Consider the following 24,566-nt stretch of genomic DNA (forward strand, 5'->3'; position numbering starts at 1 on the left):
CTGGAATTCACCAGGGTACCATGGTGAGGCACAGTCACAAAAATGTCAAATACCAACAAGTTCAGCTCTTTCCTAATTATGGAAATACTAAAGAGGTGCACACTTCAAGGGAATTTCCATAATTTCCAGCCCATTGAATACTCTCTACCTTTGTCCTCAAGTTTAAAGATTACAAAACAGAATTAATTAGACAGAAAACCATTTTACTGTTTATTGCCATCTTTTGCTGAAATTAAGCATTATTTTCAGTATTAAAACTAATTATATAAAGATTATCAGTTATACAGCTCTACAGCACAAACACAGGCCATTCAGTTCATCTACACTGTGCCAACCCATTTTTCTGCCTCATCCCATTTACCATCACCTGAACCACATCCCTCCATCTCTGTCTCATCCATGTATGTACTTTATCCAAATTTCTCTTAGATGTTGCAATTGAACCCACATCCACCACTTCTATCAGCAGCTCATTCCACACTTGCATCATCCTCTAGAAACGAAGTTTGCACTTGGGTTCCATTAAATAATTCACCTTTCAACCTAAAACTATGACTTCTAGTTCTAGTCTCATCCAACCTCAAGGAAAAAAACCTGCATGTATTTACCCTATCTATAGCCTTTATTATTTTGTTACCTCTATGATCTCTCCTCACTTTTCTCTGCTCCAGGGAATAAAGTTTTAACCTATTCAACCTTTTCCTATAACTCAGGTCCTCAATTCCCAGCAATCATCCTTGTAAATTTCTCTGTAATCTTTTAAGTTGACTGATAAATTTCCTGCAGACAGGTGACCAGAATTGTAGACACTAAGCCAGATTTGGCCTCATCAATTTTGTGTACAAAAGATTCAGATTCATTTATTTATCACAAGTATATTGAACCAGACGGTGATATAAACAATTTGTGTTAACAACCAACACAACCTAAGTATATGCAGAGGTCAGCTGGCAAGTGTCCTCACACATTCCAGCACCAACAAAGTAAGTCCAAAATGCCTGGCAGTATTACACAGAATATCACAGCAGCAAGACAATCCCCCTTCCTCCCTCTCACCCACCCATACTCCCACAATCAGACAGTCCTCCAACCTCAGGACAAGTTGTCTTCAGTATTCTGATGGACTTGCAGATATCAGACTTTCAACTTCCCTAGTAGACTCTCAGACTCATAGTCCTAGGGCTTCGGCTTCTGGACCATCAATCAATCCTTGGGCTTTGGTCTTCAGGATCATGAGTATAATATTCCAATTCCAATACTTAAGGCTAATGTGCCAAATGCTCTCTTTATAACCCTAACTGCCTGTGATACCACTTTCAGGAAATTAGGGATCAGTATTTCCAGATCCCTTTGGGGGTCTACCACACATATCAGTGCCCTACCATTCACTCTGTAAATTCTACCCTGGTTTTGCCTACCAAAGTGAAACATCTCACGTTTATCTGCATTAAATTCCATCTGCCATTTTTCAGCCCAGTTTTCTAACTGGGTCCAGATCCTACAATAAGCTTTGATAGCCTTCCTTAAGTACACTATGTCCTCAATCTTGGTGTCAACTGCAAATTCTCTGATCCAGTTTATCACATCTAGATCATTAATATACTTGATAAACAGCAAAAGAACCCAGCATCAATCCTTGTAGCACACCATTAGTCACAGGCCTCCAGTCAAAGACAACAATCTAGTACCACTCTGTTTTCTGCCAATGCTGAATCCAACTGACAATCTCATCTTGAATGCCAAACAACTTAACCTTCTGGACCAGCCTCTCATGCAGTCTTTGTCAAAAGGCTTACCAAAAGTCCATGCAGACAAAGTCCGCTGCCTTTCTTTCACTAACCTTCCTTGGAACCTCTCCAAAAATTTCCATGATTGGTTAGACGTGATTTACCACACACAAAGCCATGTTCACTAGTCTCTATCGGGCCCCATCTACCCAAAAACTTATATATCCTGTCCCTTAGAAAATCTTACAATAATTTACCTGTAATTTTCCTGCTTATTCTTAGCACCTTTCTTGAATAGCAGAACAACATTTGCTAGCCTCCAGTCCACTGACACCTCACCTGTGGTTAAGGATGTTTTAAATTCTCTGCTAAGGCCCCTGCAATTTCTGCACCATTCTCCCACACAATTGGAAGGGACACCTTGTCAAGCCCTGAGGATTTATCCTCTCTAATTTGACTCAAGACAGTAAGCAACTCCTCTTCCGCAATCCAGATGTGGTCCATGACCTCACTACTCATTTATCTATAGATTCTATAGATCATGTGCCCATCTACTGAGTAAATACAGATGCAAAAAATTTGCTTAAGATCGCCCCCATCTCTTTCACCTCCATGCTTAGATGACCACATTGATCTTCAAACGAACCGATTCTGACCCTTGTTATCCTTTTGCCTTTAATATATTTATTGGAGCCCTTGGAATTCTCTTCCATCTTGTCTTCTAGAGCAACCCCATTTCCTCATTTCGTCTTCCTGATTTCTCTCTTAAATGCTCTCTTGCTCTTTTTATACTCATCAAGCACCTCATTTGATCCTAACTGCAGAGACCCGATTGTTGCCTTCTTCTTACACAGGGTCTCACTCTCCCTCAAAAACCAAGTTTACCTAAACCTTTTAGCCTTGCTTTTTATTCTAACAAATTGATGATTCTAATGTACAAAAGTGTGTACTCTCAATATTTCATTATTGAAGACCTCTCACTTTCCATGTATCATTTTAACCAGAAAACCATCTATCTCATTCCACACCTACCTGATCTCTTTGGCCTTTCTACAATTTAGAATCTCCAGTCCTATCCTTCTCCATATAGATCCAAAGTCTTCCCCTGTACACACCTCTGTTCCTTTCCCTGTCTCATTCCCCAACAGGAGTGCTAATATCACACCCTTTCTTAAGCAAAACTTTCCTGAACACATTTGACAAACTCAATGCTACCTAGTCCTTTAACAGTATGGGAATCCAAGTCAATATGCAAAAAGTTAAAATCACCTATTATCAGAAACTCATTTTTCTGTCCACTGTTTCTCTACAAATATTTTTCCTCTAAATTCCACAGACTATTGGGAGGTTTATAATATTAACCCATTGACGTGATCATTCCTTCCTTATTCCTCAGTTCCACTCATATTATTTCAGTACATGAGCCTTCCAATATGTCCTAAGCACTGCTGTGATATTTTTCCTGATGAGTAATGCCACCCCACTCCATTTAATATATCCTCTATCATGTCTAAAACAAAGAAGCCAAGGAACGTTGAGCTGTCAGTCCTGCCTCTCCCGCAACCATGTCTCACTATTGGCTGCATCCTAGTTCCATATGCTTATCCATGCTCCAAATTCATCTGGCTTACCTACAATAGTCAGAATATTAGTACTACAAGCTCAGCCTTCAGTTTCTGTCTTTGCATGTAGACTTAGTATCTTTCCCCACAGTCATTTCACTTGTTGCCTTGCCATTCTGGTTCTAAACCACTTACAACTCTAGTTTCAACCCTCCAATGATACTTGATCCCTCTCCAATTCAGGAGCAAACTGTCCCATTTGTACAGATCCCATCTTCCCTGGAAGAAAGCTCAATATTCCAAAAATCTAAAGTCTTCTCTTGAGCACCATCCCCTGAGCCACGTGTTAAACTGCATTATCTTCCTATTTCTGGCCTCAATAGTATGTGGCACAGCTAGCAATTCTGAAATCCTGGAGGTTCTGTGCTTTAACATAGCACCTAACTCCCTGAACTCACTTTGCAGGATCTTGTCACCCTTCGTACCTATGTCAGTGGTACCAATGTGGATCATGAGCTGCACAAAAGAATGCTGTAGTTTCATCAGAGACGTCTCTGACCCTAGTACGCTGGAGGCAACATACCACCTGGAGTCTTGTTCCTGTTTGCCCCTGTAACCAGTGAATGCCCCATTAACTCATTCTTGCCTCTTCCTTCATTCTCCTCCCCCACCCCTTTCTGTCTGAGCCACATAACCAGGTCAGCACCAGAACTCCGATTGTTGTAGCTTTCCTCTGTTACGATGTCCCGCACAACAGTATTTAAAACAATACACTTGTTATTGATGGGAACTGCCAAAAGGGTAATCTGCAGTGACTCCCTATTCCCTTCCTCTCTCCTGATAGTCACCCACTTGCCTGTGTCCTGCAACTTAGGAATAACTGCCCTCATGTAACACTTGTCAATCAACAGTCTCTTGAATGATGCATAGGCCATCCAGTCTGCCTCCACTTCTCTAATATGGTTTGTATGAAACTGTAGCAAGATGCACCACTTGCAGGTGTGTTCATCAGTGACACTGGAAAACTCCCTGACTTCCCACATCCCACAAGAGTAGCACTCCACTGCCCTGGGTTCCATTCCCATTACTCTAACAGATCAATAATAAAAATATAGAGAATTTAACAGAAACCTCACCTGAGCTTCCACTTTATTCTCAAAGCCTCAGAGTTCCACTCTAATACTGTCCACTCACACTATGGCTATTCTCACAATGGCCACTCTGCACAAACCTTATATCTTTATTTTGGTCCTTGCCAATTACATAATTGCCTAATCAATTTTCAACCAACAATTCGCAATTATGCCTCTTTTAGGCTCCTGCTACTTGAACCGGAACAAAAAGTCCCATCAGGCACTACTTTTTAAATCTCTCATTTCTTGTGGCAAATAATGCCTCCTGCAATTTTCATTGCAGGAGCAATTATTGTACAATGAAAACACTTCATTCTCTACCATAAATTATTTTTACAAACTCATTATTCCCACTATATCCTCAACAAACATCTCCCACAAAAAGTGTGAGAACTACAATATTTCTTTTATCTTGAAGATTATAACTATCATTTCACCTGTCATTTCCCTCCCTTTTCCTAGTCCATTGAACCTAACTTGCACTAAAATTTCCCACCACCTCAATTATGAAATCACGTCTTTTTCTGCTCCCTGCATTTTATTTAATTATGTATTTATTTTTCTTACTTGGTGATACACTGCAGAGTAGGCCCCTCCAGCCCTTTGAGCTCTGCCACCCCTGCAACCCCACAACTCCGAATAACCCGAACCTAATCACCGGACAACTTACGATAATCAGTTAACCAACCTGATATGAATTTGACTGTGGGAAAAGACCGGTAAATAAAGGGAAAACCCACATATCCACAGAGAGGACAGAGATACTCCTTACAGAACAGCGCTGGAATTGAACTTTGAATGCAAGCTGTAATAGTGTTGTGCTAAACTGTATGCTGGCATGTCACACTCTTTCCAAATCCTGTTAATCCATTAGGCCTACACCTGCTAATATACAATGGCTCCTGCAATGACAGTAGCCCAATTTCAAAATAATCACCGATTGTTTTAAAATCTTTCCACGATCCTGTCTTCAAATACTCTATCATCTCCCATCCCTTTCCCTACCATAATATCTTTTGAAGTCTATTTTTCCTTTCAATTCAAAAACTCTGTGCACCACAAATTATACTATTCGGCACATTCCTGATTTTAATTTCTGCACCACTGGCAGCCAGGTCTTCTGTATTGGCTGTATTGACCCATGGAATTCTCTCCCAATATCTTTTTAACTTTTTCCTCCTATTGAAATGCTCCTTAAACCAAACCCCTTTAACCAAGTTTTCGGTTAACTGTCCTGATGGATGTATTCCCCTGTCAAACTGTCAATTTTGTTGTTTAATATTTCAGCTGTTAAACATCTTCAGAGATACTTCAGTGCATGAGAGGTGTAATGTGAATACAAAATATTGCTCTTTACTTATCTCCTACAAAATAGGAAATAAGGCATTGCAATTTACAATATCTTGAACAAGGAAGTGATGTAATTTTAGTTTTGTTATTCCTACACATACAATCTGAGAAATCCAAGGCATGCCTTATTTTCATGCTTGGATCCTAGATTATGCTATTTTTTTTTTTAGCTATTTCCTTGATATTGGGAACAATTAACAATTAAACTAGTACAGATAGCACTACTAACCAATAAATTGTCAACGGGACTAGTCTCTGGATGGGGAAACTACCCATCACTTTCAGGGAATTTTCTGAGTTTTTTTGAGATGGTAAACAGTCACGTGTGAAATTATATAGAAATAACCTTGGTCCTTATGAAGGGTCTCAGCCCTAAACTGTGACTGTTTACTCTTCCATGGATGCTGCCTGGCCTGCTGAGTTCCTCCAGAATTTTGTGTGTGTTTCTAGAAATGATCTTGATCATACAAACTGATTGAAGCCCATTCAGTAAAGCCTTTAGCCAATTCTACATTAGTGTAGAAAAAAAGAGGTCTTGCAGACATAAGTTAAACTATGTCTGTTGTTGTCAGAGGAACAATAGCTAATCTGGAATAAATCCAGAAGATACTGGAATTACTCAGCAGGCCAAGCAGGGTATGAGGAGAGATTTATACATTTTAAACACACTTCCTTTTACATCTTTGCAATATAATTTTCTTTAAGGTAAAATATGCATTTGTAAATTTTACCTTCTAGAATCTGAGGACTGATGTTTCTAAATTTAATTCTACTGTGCATATAGTGTCGATTGAGCTTGAAGAGACAGGACATGAAATTATTTTTTTCTCCAGAATTGCTGGCAATCCACTTGTATACTTTATCAAAATGCAAATTGAATTCAGGGTTATCCTATGAAAATAAGAAAAAAACATTACTTCAAGTAAAAGAATATGTCAATATAAACCCACATGAATTAACATTAGTTGATTTGACCTTTCAAAACAGCTCTGCCATTCAATAAGATCAAAGCTAATCCAAATTCAATCTCAACTTTGCATTCCTACCCATTACTAGAAGACTTTCTATTCAATGTTTACTGAATATCTGTTCTGGCAGCATTGCCACATGGCTAGAGCTGCTGCCTCACAGCTCTATTTCCATTTTTGGCTAAAATGGACAATTATGTTTGCCAAATCTTTGATCATGCAGTTAAACAATTTGCATTCCTTTATAGCCTCTTCAGAGTTTACTTTTCTACCCTACTTTCTTACCTAACTTAGATAATCAACAAATTAAGCAGACAAACCTTCAGTTCTTTCATCCAATTCACAAATATGAACCATAAGAAGTTGGCCTCTTACCCTGATTTCCACAGTACATCATTAGTCATATCTCTTACCAATGATGATTTTTTCTGATCTGGGGATAACTTTCCTCTGTACTAATGGCAATTCAGACAAATCACAAGCTACTTCTACCACATCAGTCTTTAGCCTCACAATCATTCCATCTAATCTTATCTGCCCCCATTCCAATTTGTTGCTGACAGGTAATAATGCAGAGGTTGCCAACTTTGGGGTTCTATTTCTTAATTTGATGCATGGCTGCTCAACATTCACTGTAGAATGTACTTTTTTTTAGTCTGCCTATGTCATGCACCATTTATATTGCTCCAAATATTCAATTTAATAAAACAATGTTCAATCACATTCCAGATAGGGGCATCTCATACCTTTTTGACAGGTCATATAGACTTATCAGCAGATTACATAAAATCATGAACCTTCACTTTCATTAAAACTATAAAAATGACTCTAAGACTCTAATACGTCATTTTGTATTGTCATCCTTATTTAATGTTTGATTTTTATTATATCTGATAATCACTTTTACTTTTGTAATTGGATTATCGTAATGCATACATTTTTTAAAAAGTAATAATTTACTTGTAAGAATATAATTCATTAAATACTGTTTCCATGTAAGACTGTTTTCCACAAAATGTATCCATGAGCACAAAGATAGATGTACTGCAGATATTTTGACTCACTATAAAGTGTGGACAGTTAAAATAATAAAAAAAGAAGTTCCACTTAACTACCATGCTCCCGATTTTACAGAAAGTGAGAGGAGATGGGCTGAGGAAATCTGCCCAGTTTATTCTGGTTGAGTGTGAGATTCTAAAGTGGGTGGTTAGTTCCATTTTAAATCCAGTTTTACTTTCAACATGTTTGCGGTAAAATTCCCAGGCAGGAAAGGAGGCAGAAAAGGAAGATCTGTAAGGGAAGTTCATAAATAGCAGGAATGTCTCTCCAAAAGTCTTATTTTATAAACGCTAGCAACTTGTCTCCAACCCACCAAATTTATCTTCACCTGCGATGTCCATCTGCTTCCTCTCAACTGCGATCTATTCACACAATCCCCATGATTTCAGATTTCACTCACATTGTTTCAACACCACACCCTCAGATTTACTATTCATCTAATAGCTAGTTCATCAACCACCACACGTCATAATCCCTACTGTTCATCACCCTACTTGTCTTCCCTCCCCTCCCACCCCAATCCAATCAAGTTGGGAGCTACAAGGAGTCCTACTGAAAAAAATTAGATTTGGCTATTGGAAATTTTTACTTCAACTTTACTTCTGCAAAATTCTTAATCAACACAACCACCACTGTTCCCCATTCCCTATTGCCAATTCTTCCCTAGCTCAGAACTTCCTTTAACAATTACAATTCTTCCACTCCTTTATTGGGTGGTAAGTTACGCAGTACATTGGCTACAGATACCGCTCCTGGATTGAATCTTTAATGTTATGAGGATACTTTTGGTTCCCTTTGCCCTTCTCCACCAAATATGCTGAATCAATTTCAGAGCTTTGGCATAATATGCCAAAGACCATAAGATATAGGAGCAGAATCAGGCCATTTGGCCCATTGATCCTGCTCAGCCATTCATTCATGGCTGATCCTTTCTTCCCTTTCTCAGCCCCATTCTCCAGCCTTCTCCCTGTTACCTTTGATGGTATATCCAATCATGAACTGATCAAGCTCAGCCTTAAATACACCCAATGACCTGGCCTCCACAGCTGCCTGTGGTAATAAATTCCACAATTTCACCACACCCTAGCTAAAGTAATTTGTCCACATCTGTTTTAACTGCACAGCCGTCTATCCTGAGGCAGTGCCCTCTTGTCCTAGACTCCCCCACCATAGGCAACATCCTTTCCACGTTTACTCTATCTAGGCCTTTCAACATTTGAGATGTTTCAATGAGATCCCCCCCCCCCATCCTTATAAATTCTAGTGAGTACAGATCCAAAGTCATTAAACACTCCTTGTATGATATCCCCTTCATTCCTGCATTCTCCAGCATTTCATTTCATTTTCCACTTTCCTGCCCATTCTCCTAATCTGTCTATGTCCTTCTGCAGCCTACCTGATTCCTCAACACCACCTGCCCCTCCATTAGTCTTCGAATCATCTGCAAACTTGGGAACAAAGCCATCTATTACATCATCTAAATCATAAAAAGAAGAGGTCCTAATACCAACCCCTGTGGAATACCACTAGTCACTGGCAGCCAACCTGAAAAGGATCCTTGTATTCCCATTTGCTGTGTTCTACCAATCAGCCAAAGTTCTAGCCATGCCAGTAACTTTCCTGTAATGCCATTGGTAAGCAGCCTCATGTGTGGCACCTAGTCAAAAGCCTTCTAAAAGTCCAAATATGTAACATCCATTGCATCTCCTCTATCTATTCTACTTGTAATCTCCTCAAAGAATTCCAGCAGGTTTTCCAGGCATGATTTCCCCTTAATGAAACCATGCTGACTTTGTCCCATCTTGTCATGTGTCATGAAGTACTCCGTCACCTCATCCTTAACAATTGACTCCAACATCTCCTCAACCACTGAGGTCAGGCTAACAGGTCTATAATATCCTTTCTGCTACCTTCCTCCTTTCTTAAAGAGTGGAGTGACATTTGCAATTTTCCAGTCATCTGGCACTATGCCAGAGTCCAATGATTTTTAAAAGATCATTACTAATTCCTCCACAATCTCTATGTCTTTCAGACCCCTAGCGTGCAGTTCATCTGGTCTGGATGACTGATGTACCTTTAGGTCTTTCTGCTTTTTGAGCATCTTCTCGCTTGTAATAGTAACCGCACTCACTTCTCTTCCCTCATACCCTTCAACATCTGGCACACTGCTAGTGTCTTCCACAGTGAAGACTGATGCAAAATACTCATTCAGTTCATCTGCCATCTTCTTGTCCACTGTTACTATTTCTCCTGCCTCATTTTCTAGCAGTTGTATATCCACCCTCATCTCTCTTTTATTTTTTTATATTCTTGAAAAAGCTTTTACTATCCACTTAGGTGTTTGCTAGCTTGTCTTCTTTTCCCTTCTAATGATTTTTTAATTGCTCTCTGCAGGTTTTTAAAGCCTTCCCAATCCTCTATTTTCCCACTAATTTTTGCTTTGTTATATGCCCTATCTTTTGCTTTTACATCAGCTTTGACTTCCCTTGACAGCCTTGTCAGTATTTCTTCATTTTTGGAATACATCTATCCTGCAACTTCCTCACTTTTCCCAGAAACTAACTTCATTGCTGATCTACTGTCATCCCTGCCAGCATTTCCTTGCAATTTTTTTTTGGCCAGCTCCTCTCTCATACCATTGTGATTTCCTTTACTCCACTGAAATACTGCTACATTAAAGACTTTACTTTCTCCCTATCAAATTTCAAGTTGAACTCAATCATGTTGTGATCACTGCCTCCTAAAGGTTCTTTTATCTTAAGCTCCCTAATTGCCTCCAGTTCATTATATAACATGCAATTCAATATTGCTGGTCCTCTAGTAAGCTCAACAACAAACTGCTCTTAAAAGCCATCTCTTAGGCATTCAACAAATTCACATTCTTGTGATCCATTTCCAACCTGATTTTCGTAATTGACCCACATGTTGAAATCTCCCATGACTATCATAACATTGCCCTTTTGACATGCCTTTTCTATTTCCTGTTGTAATCTGTGATCTACATATCAGCTACTGTTATAAGGCAATTTCTTAACTCAACCCACAGGAATTCAACATCTTCCAACTCTATGACACATCTTTCCACTGATTTGATGCTATTCTTTACCAGCAGAGCTATGCCACCCCCTGTGCATACCTTCCTATCCCTCCAATACAACATGGAACCTTGGACATTCAGCTTGGACAACCATCCTTCAGCTATGATTCAGAGATGGCCAAAGCCGTATAATATTGCAGCTGTTGGATAGACCACATTTTGAACATTATGTTCGACTCTGGTTGTCTCATTATGAGGATGTGGAAGCTTTAGAGGGTACAGAAGAGACTTACCAGGGTTCTGCCTGGATTAGGGAGCATGCCTTAAGAGGATATGTTGAGTGAACCAGGGCTTTTCCCTCTGGAGTGAAGGAGGATGAGAAGTGACTTAACAGAGTTGTACAAGATGATAAGAGACATAGATCAAGAGACAACTAAAGACTTTTCTCAGAGCTAAATAGCCAATACAAGGGACATAATTTTAAGGCGATTGGAGGAACGTATATGGGGAATGTCCAAGCTAAGTTTTTTTTTATACATGGAGAGATATGAGTGCATGGAATGTCCTGCCAGGTACATTAGGGACATTTAAGAGAAATAGAAGGATTGAGAGCTATATAGGAAAAAGGCTTAGATTAGTCTTAAGAGTAAGTAAAAGGTCGGCACAACATCGCTGGATGAAGGGCCTGTACAGTGCTGTATCATTCTATGTTCTATGCTAGTAAATTAATTTGGCTAACAACTAGTTTTAGTTAAGCATGCACGTACTGATTTTTTTATAGCTCACCAGACTGGAACCTCAATTTTAAGAGTACATTGTCTTAGCATACTGCTGGAGACATGCTGAACCAGAAGTAGCTATCTAGCTTGATGGTCACAGTACAGTGGATGATAAACATCACAAGGTTACAAAGTTACATGATATTGTTGAAACCAAACCTTCTGCTGTCGCTTGGCCAGTGTCTTATGGATAACTACATTTGAACTCATGGATTTGTGCTGAATCTGTTGAAGTTCAGTATGAAGTTAGGACTTAATCTCCAAGTGGACTACATAATGGTCCCTCCTACTAAAATCTCATAGAGAAACCTACCTGTAACAAGTACACTGGTAGGCATAAGACTAAGTTCAGTAGATTTTTGTTTCTATTGCTTCTCTTAATTATGCTCAACAGGTACTCAGTCATCTAGGGCAATAGAGCTGTGTAAAGATAGATGTTATTCATGCATCAAGTTTACTCCATTACATCAGAATAAGAAACTGAAACAAAAGAAATGTATTGGTGTACTGTATATCAATGCTTAACTGTGAGCAGCTGCATCACAAAGATCAGGACAATTCTATGTACAAATCATAATACATGTCTTGATTTGTTGATGTCTGCTAAAATCAAGGGATATTGGAAACTTGGTTCTGAAAAAGAGGGAGATCTACAATAAATATAGGCAGCATGGAGTAAATGAGGTGCTTGAGGAATATAAAGAATGTGAAAAGAATCTTAAGAAAGAAATTAGAAAAGCTAAAAGATACAAGGTTGCTTTGGCAAGTAAGGTGAAAATAAATCTGAAGGATTTCTGCAGTTATATTAATAGCAAAAGGATAGTGAGGGATAAAATTGGTCACTTAGAGAATCAGAGTGGACAGCTATATGTGGAGCCAAAAGAGATGGGGGAGATTTTGAACAATTTCTTTTCTTCGGTATTCACTAAGGAGAAGGATATTGAATTGTGTAAGGTAAGGGAAACAAGTAGGGAAGTTATGGAAACTATGATGATTAAAGAGGAGGAAGTACTGGCACTTTTAAGGAATCTAAAAGTGGATAAATCTCCAGGTCCTGACAGGATATTCCCTAGGACCTTGAGGGAAGATGTAGAAATAGCAGGGGCTCTGACAGAAATGTTTCAAATGTCATTAGAAACGGGGATGGTGCCAGAGGATTGGTGTATTGTTCATGTGGTTCCACTGTTTAAAAAGGGTTCTAAGAGTAAACCTAGCAATTATAGGCCAGTCAGTTTGACGTCAGTGTGGGTAATTTAACGGAAAGTATTCTTAGAGATGGTATATTTAATTATCTGGATAGACAGGGTCTGATTAGGAATAGTCAGCATGGATTTGTGTGTGGAAGGTCATGTTTGACAAATCTTATTGAATTTTTTGAAGAGGTTACTAGGAAAGTTGACAAGGGTAAAGCAGTGGATGTTGTCTATATGGACTTCAGTAAGGCCTTTGACAAGGTTCTGCACGGAAGGTTAGTTAGGAAGGTTCAATCGTTAGGTATTAATATTGAAGTAGTAAAATGGATTCAACAGTGGCTAGATGGGAGATGCCAGAGAGTAGTGGTGGATAACTGTTTGTCAGGTTGGAGGCTGGTGACTAGTGGTGTGCCTCAGGTGATCTGTATTGGGTCCAATGTTGTTTGTCATATACATTAATGATCTGGATGATGGGGTGGTAAATTGGATTAGTAAGTATGCAGATGATACTAAGGTAGGTGGCATTGTGGATAATGAAGTAGGTTTTCAAAGCTTGCAGAGAGATTTAGGCCAGTTAGAAGAGTGGGCTGAACGATGGCAGATGGAGTTCAATGATGATAAGTGTGAGGTGCTACATTTTGGTAGGAACAATCCAAATAGGACATACATGGTAAATGGTAGGGCATTGAAGAATGCAGTAAAACAGAGTGACCTGGGAATAATGGTGCATTGTTCCCTGAAGGTGGAATCTCATATGGATCAGAGCATTGAGTATAGGAGTTGGGATGTAATGTTAAAATTGTACAAGGCATTGGCAAGGCTGAATTTGGAATATTGTGTACAGTTCTAATCACTGAATTATAGGAAAGATATCAACAAAATACAGAGAGTACAGAGAAGATTTACTAGAACGTTACCTGGGTTTCAGCACCTAAATTACAGGGAAAGGTTGAACAAGTTAGGTCTTTATTATTTGGAGCGTAGGTTGAGGGGGGACTTGATAAAGGTATTTAAAATAATGAGGGGGATAGATCGAGTTGACGTGGATAGGCTTTTTCCTTTGAGAGTAGGGGAGATTCAAACAAGAGGACATGATTTGAGAGTTAGGGGACAAAAGTTTAAGAGTAACACGAGGGGGAATTTTTTTACTCAGAGAGTGGTAGCTGTGTGGAATGAGCTTCTAGTAGAAGTGGTAGAGGCAGGTTCGGTATTGTCATTTTAAGTAAAGTTGGATAGATATATGGACAAGAAAGGAATGGAGGGCTATGGGCTGAGTGCGGGCCAGTGGGATTAGAGTAAGCGTGGACACGGACTAGAAGGGCCGAGATGGCCTATTTCCGTGCTGTAATTGTTATATGGTTATATGGAAATGACAATGCTGCGCAATATCTCAGGTGGTTATAGAGAAAAGAAAATCAAGTACAATTACCAATATTTGATTTCTATGACATCCTCCCAAGTGCAAGTTTAATGGTTGAAATCTAGGAAGGCAGAAACCATTTGCAAAAATAACATGCTAACCTTTCAATGGTTATTATAAGGAGTGATCCATAATTAATATCCAATGGGGCAAAGTACCAGAGAGCATGTAGACTTGAGGAAGTAAACAAAGGAAAAAACAAAACTGCAAAAAAAACATGTAAAATTCCTTTACACTATTGACTGTCAGAAAAGCAATAAAATAATTTTTCATCTACCTTATCTGCATCTTTCCCGTCAACTTCAAGCAAATCTTCAAATGACCACCATGCCACCTGCTTGTATGCATCACCTTTATCAGCTTTTTTAAATTTCACAAGGGAAGCTTGAAATGGATGATCAGTTGATACTACACAAGGAAATAAATGGAGAATCATTACAACTAATGGCAGAATACTATTAGAAGCAAAAAAATCTGTTATACTTGATTGATCTATCTGAATTCAACTTTATTTTAGATCAGCACAGTAAAAGCTTGGTTTAAGTAAACTCAAAAGGTTTTAAATTCATTTTTCTCATGTGTACTAAATAATGACAGATAATTCAATTTGACCTTTCAAGCAAATGCATATGCAAATCATAAATGGGTCTCAGCCCAAACATTGACTGTTTATTCATCTCAATAGATGCTGCCTGACCCACTGAGTTTTTCCAGCACTTTCTGTGTGTTATGTATGCAAATATGAGGTCATACTTTCTGCCCATTCATTGCCAGTGGTTGAAAGTGCAACTTATTTTGAGTCTTTGCCTTCATTGTAGTATGTAGGAGCTCAGGTTCCAGAGGCAGACAATTTCATTTAAGCTGTCAAAAAGGAGGATCTCTCTGCATGTCAACTCTGGCAGGGATTGCAAGACATTACTTTCTACAAAGTGAAACTGAATAGCATGAATGGCAACAATGCTTCACTGCCAGATGAACTCAACACCTTCTATGCCAGCTTTGAAAGGGAGAATATAACTGCAGTTGTGAAGATCTCCACTGCACCCGGTGACCCTGTAATCTCTGTCTTGGAGGCTGTCTCTAAAGAAAGCGGAAGGCCCCAACAGAGTACCTGGTAAGGCTCTGAAAACTTGTGCTAACCAACTGGTGGGAATATTCAGGATATTTTCAACCCCTCACTGCTTGGCAGAAGTTCCCACTTGCTTCAAAAAGGCAACACTTATACCAGTGCCTAAGAAGATCAATGTGGGCTTCCTTAAAGACTATGGCCCAGCAGTACTCACATCTACAACGATGAAACATTTTGAGAGATTGGTCATGACCAGACAGAACTCCTGCCTCAGCCAGGACCTGACCCACTGCAATTTGCCTATCACCACAATAGGTCAATGGCAGACACAAACTTAATGGCTCTTCACACGGCCTTGGACCACCTGGACAATACAAACATCTATATCAGGATGCTGTTCATCGACTATCGCTCAGCATTTAACACCATCATTCCCATAACCCTAATTGAGAAGTTACAGAACCTGGGCCTCTGTACTTCCCTCTGCAATTGAATCCTTGATTTCCTAACCGGAAGAGCACAACCTGTGCGGGTTGGTGATAACATCTCCTCCTTGCTGACGATCAACACTAGTGCACCTCAGGGGTGTGAGCTTAGCCCACTGCTCTACTCTCTCTATACCCATGACTGTGTGGTTAGGCATAGCTCAAATACCATCTATAAATTTGCTGATCATACAACATTGTTGGTAAAACATCATATGGAGATGAGAGGACATACAGGAACGAGATATACCAACTAGCGGAATGATGACACAGCAACAACTTTGCACTCAATGTCAGTAAGACGGAAGAACTGATTGTGGACTTCAGGAAGGGTAAGACAATGGGACACATACCAATCCTCATAGAGGGATCAGAAATGGAGAGAGTGAGCAATTTCAAGTTCCTGGGTGTCAAGATTTCTGAGGACCTAACTTGGTCCTAACATATTGATGCAGCTATGAAGAAGGCAAGACAGTGACTATACATCATTAGGCTTCATTTGAAAAAAATTGTTATGTTAACAAAAAGAACTCAAAGGCTTCTACAGATGTACTGTGGAGAGCATTCTGACAGGCTGCATCACTGTCTGGTACGGGGGTGGGGGGGTGCTAGTGCACAGGACTGAAAGAAGCTGCAGAAGATTGTAAATGTAGTCAGCAGCATCCATTATTCAGGACCCCCAGCAAACCCTGATTTTTATTGTTACCATCAGGTAGAAGGTACAAAAGCCTGAAGGCATACACTTAGTGATTCAGGAACAGCTTCTTCCCCTCTGCCATCTGATTCCTAAATGGACATTGAAGCCATGAACACTACCTCACTTTTTTAATATATATTATTTGCTTTTGCACATTTTAATCTATTCAATATACATATACTATAAATAATTAATTAATTTTTACTTGTTTCTTCTATATTATGCATTGCATTGAGCAGCTGCTGCTAAGTTAACAAATTTCACGACACATGCTGGTGATTATAAACCTGATTCTGATTCTCAACACAATGTTTTATGGAATTTTGTGTAATTGTGAAGGAAACTGTGGAAATCCACTACTTGCAGTTGACTGCTTTGGTGAAGCATCTGAAAGAGTTAAAAAAATTAGCTGAAAAAAACTGAAAAATTAGCTTCAATTGTTGTGTTTAGTCTAGAAAATCTTAATTAACCATCCTTATAGAATCACTGTGAAAAAAAAATCAAACCCAGAAAACTGCTATAAACTTTAGAATTGCTTTTCTTTATAAAAGAAAAAAAAAACAACAGCTTTTAATTAATGGGAGTGTTGTTAGTATGCTGGGGAGGTAACAATGTTTGCACGCCTAACATTGCACACCCAAAATTTACACAGTATTCTGAGCTCTATTATGGAAAGAAATTACCCCAGAGATAAAGGAAGACATTTGAAGATTTGCTTGAAACCTCTGAGAAAACAGAACATCTCACAGTCTCTTGGGAATTCCTGACTCATGGAAGGAGCATTGGGGAGGATATTGAGAAACTCAAGCTTGTGTATCAGGACCACACAGAAGCCATGCTTAAACTGCAGGAGTGCACAACCTCATAATCCCAAAACCTGTCTGCACGTGGCAATGTCTGAATTTCCCACATTGGCTTTCTCGGTCACTTCAAAACCCACAAACTCAAAGTGGAGATTAGTCATCCTCTATCCTAAAGAACATCTGAATTTATTTAAAAAAAGCTTTAAAAAAAGCTTTAAAAATCCCAATTAGAAAATGATATAAGGAAAGAACTTTAAAGGGAGCTGTTCGTATTTGCCCTTTGGGCCAAGCAAGTCAACCAAGGCCATAGCAGCAAAACCAAACCAAAACAAAAAAAAATCATTTGTTGCTAGCCTGTGGCCACTACAGAATTGTTATACTTGCATGGAGTGCCCCCAGCTCCAATGGTTGTTCCAACAGTTGAATCCTTTATTCAATCTTATATTAGCAATTAGCAGACAATCAAATTTGAAGCAATGAACTTCAGCGTACCCAAGTGTAAGCTAAACAATATTCAGTAGTCAGCAGAAGGTATGACCTCCACCGGTCCCAAGCTATCAACTGCCATGAAATAAGCAAGAATACATTACTTATTCCCTTTCCTTTTACCATGTCTCCACTCATGTGACTCATATTACCATAATAAACATGCAACGCAGAATACAAAGCAGATAGAGATCAGATACTCTGTATTTGGCTCCTACAAAGGTTACCATGCTGACCATGGTGCCTATCTAAGCTAGTCCTACATTGCTGTAAACTTTTCCTATTCATGTACTCATCCAAGTTGCTTTTAAATGTTGTAAATGCACCTGCCTCAGCAACTTTCTCTGAGAGTTCACCCTATGTACTGACACTTTCTCGATGAAAATGTTGCCCCTCAGGTTCTTACCAAAACTCTCCCATCTTATTTTAAAAGCAGACATTCCAGTTCTTGATTTCTCAACTCTGGGAATGTATGCATTCATCATATCTATGCCCCTCATACTTTTTAACAACTCTAAGATCATCCATTTTTCTGTTGTGTTCCAGTGAAAAGTCCCAATTTGTATTCAAAAATGGCAACCTAAAAACAGGAAATTAAGTGCTGCATAACCAGTAAAATTTTAAAATTAGACATATAAATGCAGCCATAATTACATCCAATTCAAAGTGACATTTTTTGTCAAAAATATATCATAAGTAACTGCAAACATATTGCTATTAGTGGGGATTTGGAAGCTTAACAACAAGTGCTAATAAATAACCCAGAGATGTATTTCCTGATAAAATTTTAATGCCTGTACATCCCAAGAGGTCAGTAAATGCAGTAAGAAAATGAACTTACTTATTATTATTCAATTATTTATGGTTTTATATTGCTATATTTCTACACTATTCTTGATTGGTGCGACTGTAACAAAACCCAATTTCCCTCGGGATCAATAAAGTATGTCTGTCTGTTTGTCTGTATTGCATGTGAGGAGTCAATGAGCTCCCAGATCAGAAATATAGGAGATAGAATTTTCACAATTGCCACAGTAATTCAGAAAGGAACTTGCATGAAAACAATTAATTCAGAATGATTTCGATAAATAGTACAGGCCCAGTGCAGTTAGAGAATTCTGATTCAAGTTCATTTCAGCTATTCATAGTTGCACATAACTTTATAAAACACATCAATTACTTAATTAATTCAGTTTCCATCAAACATTTTCATTTCATTGTAGCACTGGGCTAAAACAGTATATGGAGTACTATAAGACCATAAGACACAAGAGCAGATTTAGGTCATTTGGCCCATCGAGTCTGCTTTGCCATTCAATCATGACGAGTTTGTTTCTTTTTCTCTCTCAACCCGGACCGGATGAGATGTACCCCAGGCTACTGTGGGAAGTGAGGGAGGAGATTGCTGAGTCTCTGGCGATGATCTTTGAATCATTAATGGGGACAGGAGAGGTTCTGGAGGATTGGAGGGTTGTGAATGTTGTTCCTTTATACAAGAAAGGGAGTAGAGATAGCCCAAGAAATTATAGACCAGTGAGTCTTACTTCAGTGGTTGGTAAGTTGATGGAGAAGACCCTGAGAGGCAGGATTTATGAGCATTTAGAGAGGTATAATACGATTAGGAGTAGTCTGCATGGCTTTGTCAAGGGCTGGTTGTCCCTTACTAGCCTGATTGTATTTTTTGAGGATATGACTAAACACATTGATAAAGGAAGAGCAGTAGATGTAGTGTATATGAATTTTCACAAGGCATTTGATAAGGTACCCCATGCAAGGCTTATTGAGAAAGTAAGGAGGCATGGGAACTAAGAGGTCATTGCTTTGTGGATCCAGAACTGGCTTGCCCACAGAAGGCAAAGAGAGGTTGAGGACGGGTCATATTCTGCATGCAGGTCAGTCACTAGTGGAGTGCCTCAGGGATCTGTTCTGGGACCCTTACTCTTCATGATTTTTACAAATGATCTAGATGAGGAAGTGGAGGGACGGGTTAGTAAGTTTGCTGATGACATAAAGGTTGGGGGTGCTGTGGATAGTGTGGAGGGCTGTCAGAGGTTACAGCAGGACATTGATAGGATGCAAAACTGGGCTGAGAAGTAGCAGATGGACCTCAACCCAGTTAAGTGTGAAGTGGTTCATTTTGGTAGGTCAAATATAATAGCAGAATATTGTATTAATGGTAAGACTCTTGGCAGTGAGGAGGATCAGAGGTCTCTTGGGGTCCGAGTCCATAGGACACTCAAAGCAGCTGTGCAGGTTGACTCTGTGGTTAAGAAGGCGTATGGTGTATTGGCCTTCATAAATCAAGGAATTGAATTTAGGCGCTGAGAGGTAATGTTGCAGCTATATAGGACCCTGGTCAGACCCCACTTGGGAGTACTGTGCTCAGTTCTGGTCGCCTCACTACAGGAAGGATGTGGAAGCCATAGAAAGGGTGCAGTGGAGATTTACAAGGATGTTGCCTGGATTGGGGAGCATGCCTTATGAGAATAGGTTGATTGAAATCGGCCTCTTCTCCTTGGAGTGACGAAGGATGAGAAGGGAAGGAGGACAGAACCCTGGGGAAAGTAATAGGCAGGTGAGAGGAAGTGAAAAATCAGAGTGGGGAATGGGGGGTGGGGGTATTTGTTCTCCAGAAGGAGAAATTGATATTCATGCCATCAAGTTGGAAGGCACCCAGATGGAATACAAGGAGTTGCTCAGTACCCTGAGGATGGCATCATCTTGCCACAAGAGGAGGTCATGGATTGACACCACACGTTGGAACAGGAATGGGAATCAGAATTAAAATGTTTGGCCACTAGAAATCCCGGTTGTGGAGGATGGTGTGGAGGTACTTGACAAAACAGTCCCCCAACTTACAACGGGTCTCACCATTGTAGAGGAGGCCACATCAGGAGCACCAGACACAATACACGACCCCATCAGATTTGCAGGTGAAGTGTTGCCTCACTTGGAAGGACTTTTTGGAGATGAGGAAGGAGGTGTACGGGAAGGTGTAGCACTTGCAGGGAAAAGTGCCTGGAAGAAGATTAGTTGTTAATTTTTTATAATAATTTTACAATTTACTTATATTTCAAATTTAATTCAATTAATTTATTTGCAAATTAGTTAGGCAAATTCAGAACTGATGAATACAATTTCGCAGAAATTTCTGGCCATAATTCAATATTCCATTGCGATATCCTGGGAACAACAACCTCACCTGACTGGCAATTCAAAAATAGATGTAGTACTTAATGGGATATGAACAGTTGTGCTGCATTATTTTTACAAATTGCATCTAAACATCCTGAGGAACAGTAATATTAAATACAAGACATTTTAATCATTTCCACTCCCACTTTTATAAGAAGAAAATTAAGATACTCCCACACAGCTCCAGAACTGATAACAAAGATGTGGATCGAATGCAACAAAACAAATATCGGCCCACGCTTTTCAGTCTAAGTATTTGTCCAACAGTATATCAGATTGTAATTAACACCAGGCAGTTTCTCTGATGCCACAAATTAAGAATGAGACTTAAGTACAAGCAAATTTAGTTCTCTAACTGTACAAAAGAGCAACATTATTAGCAATATTTCTGTAAAATGGGGAAGTTGCATTGGAACATGCAACATCTGAAATGGCTTTCCCTTACAACTTGTAAAACAAAGTGGTGCATTTAGTATCCACTAAATTTGCATCATTTAGGTTAAAAAAGGGACATTCAAAGGTGGTCAAAATTTGGTGGAAATCACAAAGACAAAGTACAGTTAAAACCACCACATTACACTGTAACACATTTAGAAATTCAGTTAAACTGGGTAATTCCAAAACATAAATATGCACCTTGAAATATATAGACTATATATTGGCTTCCTGTTCAGATATTGATAACCAAACAATAATCAATGCCTATAATAAGAGCTTTATCATCACAACCTTTTAAAAAACATTCTTTCATATAAAAATAAATACCCCATCACCATACAGTCCTCTTTTAGCAACTGAATACCACAGTAGCAACACCATCAGGAAACACAGTTAAATGTACATATGCCAATAGGTAGCTTGCCTTGGTTTCTCCACAGCAGCAGTCAAATTGTACCCAGCAATAGTTTGCACCATCTTCAATAAAATTTCTTCAAGCATCATGAAGTATTTTCAGGTAGTAACTAAACTCGAAACGTTCTAATGGGCAGGAAACAACTGACGTTTTCAATTCCCAAAACTTGATTTTAAATATTTGTTCAATGTATGTGCGGTGAGACCAGATTTCATCTCTTTCCTTGACTTTCTTTAACCTTTAAGAATCTAATTATTTAATTGTCTCATATGCTACTTTACATACGGTAGTACAACACATCAGAGTTAATGACTCAAGTAAATTTTGACAAGATAAAAATCTAGCCAATTTACCACAGTGCTTCTTGTTATAAATCGGAAATATATTTTATATTGCTGAGTGAGTTCCGTTAAACTGGTTTACAGTAAACTGAGCATACCATTTTGTTGTTAAGGTGTTACGGCTTAACTTGGCTTATTACTATCTCATTTAAAATAAGCAAATGATCAGATCAAGTGCATTATGACGTTTTCAGTTTGAATTATACGGATGCATTTCAAGCTCCAAATCAGAAGAAGCAAATTGAGTTCCCATCTTATAATCGACATCTAAAATGTCTTATACAAGCAGACTAGATTCTTTTTCAAAACAAGATAGTAGCACTTGAAGCTTCAGCAATTTAAGTCATGGGAAATTGCATACGTATAGCTAACTTTTGTTCAGTGATTGCGGGATGCACTTGCTCCTCGCATCAACTTCAAACCGGATGACAACTCGCTGTAAAAGCTGCTTACAAACCACCCAGCTCAGAATCATACAGCCCACGCACCTGCGGCACATAATATGCAGGTTTTCCGTTTCTTTCCAGCTTTCCAGGCATACACCAAGCCCAGAAGCCTTTCTTCCTGTGGTGTGAAAAAATCCTTCTGTAACTGGTTCCGAATGGCAATCATGTCAGGTAGAGAAAGGACACGAATAACACTTGAAATCAACTCAGAAACTCTCGGAAGGTGAGATAGCTGTACACATGATCGGGCAACCCTTGCAACCAACACGGACAATCTGGCTAAGTACGTATTATTTCTGGTCGTTGTTGATCGCTCAGCAGAAAGATGAACTGTTTACTACTGTACAAGAAACGACTTCTGTGACACATCCGCCCTCCACCTCCCTGACTTGGCCAACCGACACGCGCTTCCTGCCGCCCGCCGCGCGAGGGAAATCCCACGCGTGCAGCTCGAGCTCGTCGGCCAAAGCGAGGCTGGCCGCCCCGCCCACCCACCTGATTGACACTCGCACCCCGCGCGCTGCCGACCGTCGGAGACCCTTCGCGCTGACGGGCTCGCAGTTTGCCCGGTAACTGAATGGTGCCGGAGGATTGGCACTGGTGAGGGAATGATGCCCGAGGTACTCCACAGCACGTCGTGGAAGATAGGTCGAAACCCATCGTTGGGTCAACTGGATGAAGCTGCTTGCGTTTCTTCATTTAAACACTAACATTCTTCTTTTCCGGCTCAAGGATGGCTTGAATACCTATTGTGCAATTGGATCCTTGATTTCCTCACTTGCAGACCTCAGTCATTTTGAACTGGCAGCAACAACTCCTCCATCTGCACAGGTGTCCCTAGGCCCCTATTGGACACAGGTCTGTATGGCTAAGTACAGCTCCAATATGCCCTATTTAAGTTTGCTGAGGACACCAGTCATAGGTTGAATCAGCATATGGGAGGGAAATTAAAAGTCTGGTTGAGTGGCAATATAACAACAGCCTCTTACTCAATGTCAGCAAAACAAGGAGTTGATTATTGACTTCAGGAGGAGAAAACCAGAAGTCATGAGCCAGAAGTCTTTGGAGGATCAGAGGTGGAGAGGATCAGCAACTTTAAGTTCCTCTATGTTATTATTTCAGAGGACGGCCTGGGCCCAGCACATGTGCAGTTATGAAGGAAGCATGTCAGAGCTGCTCCTTCCTCAGGAGTTTGTAAAGATTCAGCGTGACATCTAAGACTATAACAAACTTTTACAGTTGTGTAGTGGAGAGTATATTGATTGGCTGCATCCAACCCGGGCTCCCATACAGACTGACTTGTGTCTGCCCCTCCCGGGCCACACTTCATCAGAAGTGTGAAGAGAAAAGCACCTGCCATATGAAACAACAAAAGCCTGCTATGGAAACACCAATGCCCTTCACTGGAAAATCCTACAAAAAGTAGTGGATACAACCCAGTCTATCACAGGTAAAGCCCTCCCCATCATTGATCACATCTATATGAAATGCTGTTGCAGGAAAACAGTAACCATCATCAGGAACCCCCAGCACCCAGACCATGCTTCTTTTTAGCAGTTGACACCAGGAAGAAATTGTGGGAACCTAAGGACTCACACCACCAGGTTCAGGAACAGTTATTACCCCTCAACCATCAGGCTCTTGAACCAGAGGGGATAATTTCACTTAACCTCACTTGCCCCATCATTGAAATATTCCTACAACCAAGAATTCATTTTAAGGACTCTTTATCTCATGTTCTCAATTGTTATTCCTTGTATATTCATTATTATTAATTTCTTTTTGTATTTGCACAGTTTGTCATCTTTTGCACTGGTTAAACACCCAAGTTGGTGCGATCTTTCATTGATTCTAATATGGTTATTGTTCTATTATGGATTTATTGAGTAGGCCTGCAAGAAGATGAATCTCAGGGTTATATGTGGTGACATATATGCACTTTGATAATAAATTTACTTTGAAC

The 24,566-nt window shown here is 39.6% G+C and overlaps 1 protein-coding gene across 1 annotated transcript in view; it reads right to left on the reverse strand.

Annotated features, from left to right (window-relative positions):
- The window catches only part of LOC132397740 (exocyst complex component 1-like), a 75,355-nt gene extending 52,422 nt beyond the window's left edge, over positions 1-22,933 (reverse strand). Inside the window, exons 1-3 of the mRNA XM_059976502.1 lie at positions 22,646-22,933; positions 14,506-14,636; positions 6,504-6,663 (exon numbers count right to left, since the gene is read on the reverse strand). Coding sequence (XP_059832485.1) covers positions 6,504-6,663; positions 14,506-14,636; positions 22,646-22,769 — 415 coding nt within the window. The 5' untranslated portion in view covers positions 22,770-22,933. The remainder of the gene's footprint in view (positions 1-6,503; positions 6,664-14,505; positions 14,637-22,645) is intronic.
- Positions 22,934-24,566: the final 1,633 nt, after the last annotated feature.

Source organism: Hypanus sabinus, chromosome 8, assembly GCF_030144855.1.
Source record: "Hypanus sabinus isolate sHypSab1 chromosome 8, sHypSab1.hap1, whole genome shotgun sequence".
NCBI classification, from domain to species: Eukaryota; Metazoa; Chordata; class Chondrichthyes; order Myliobatiformes; family Dasyatidae; genus Hypanus; species Hypanus sabinus.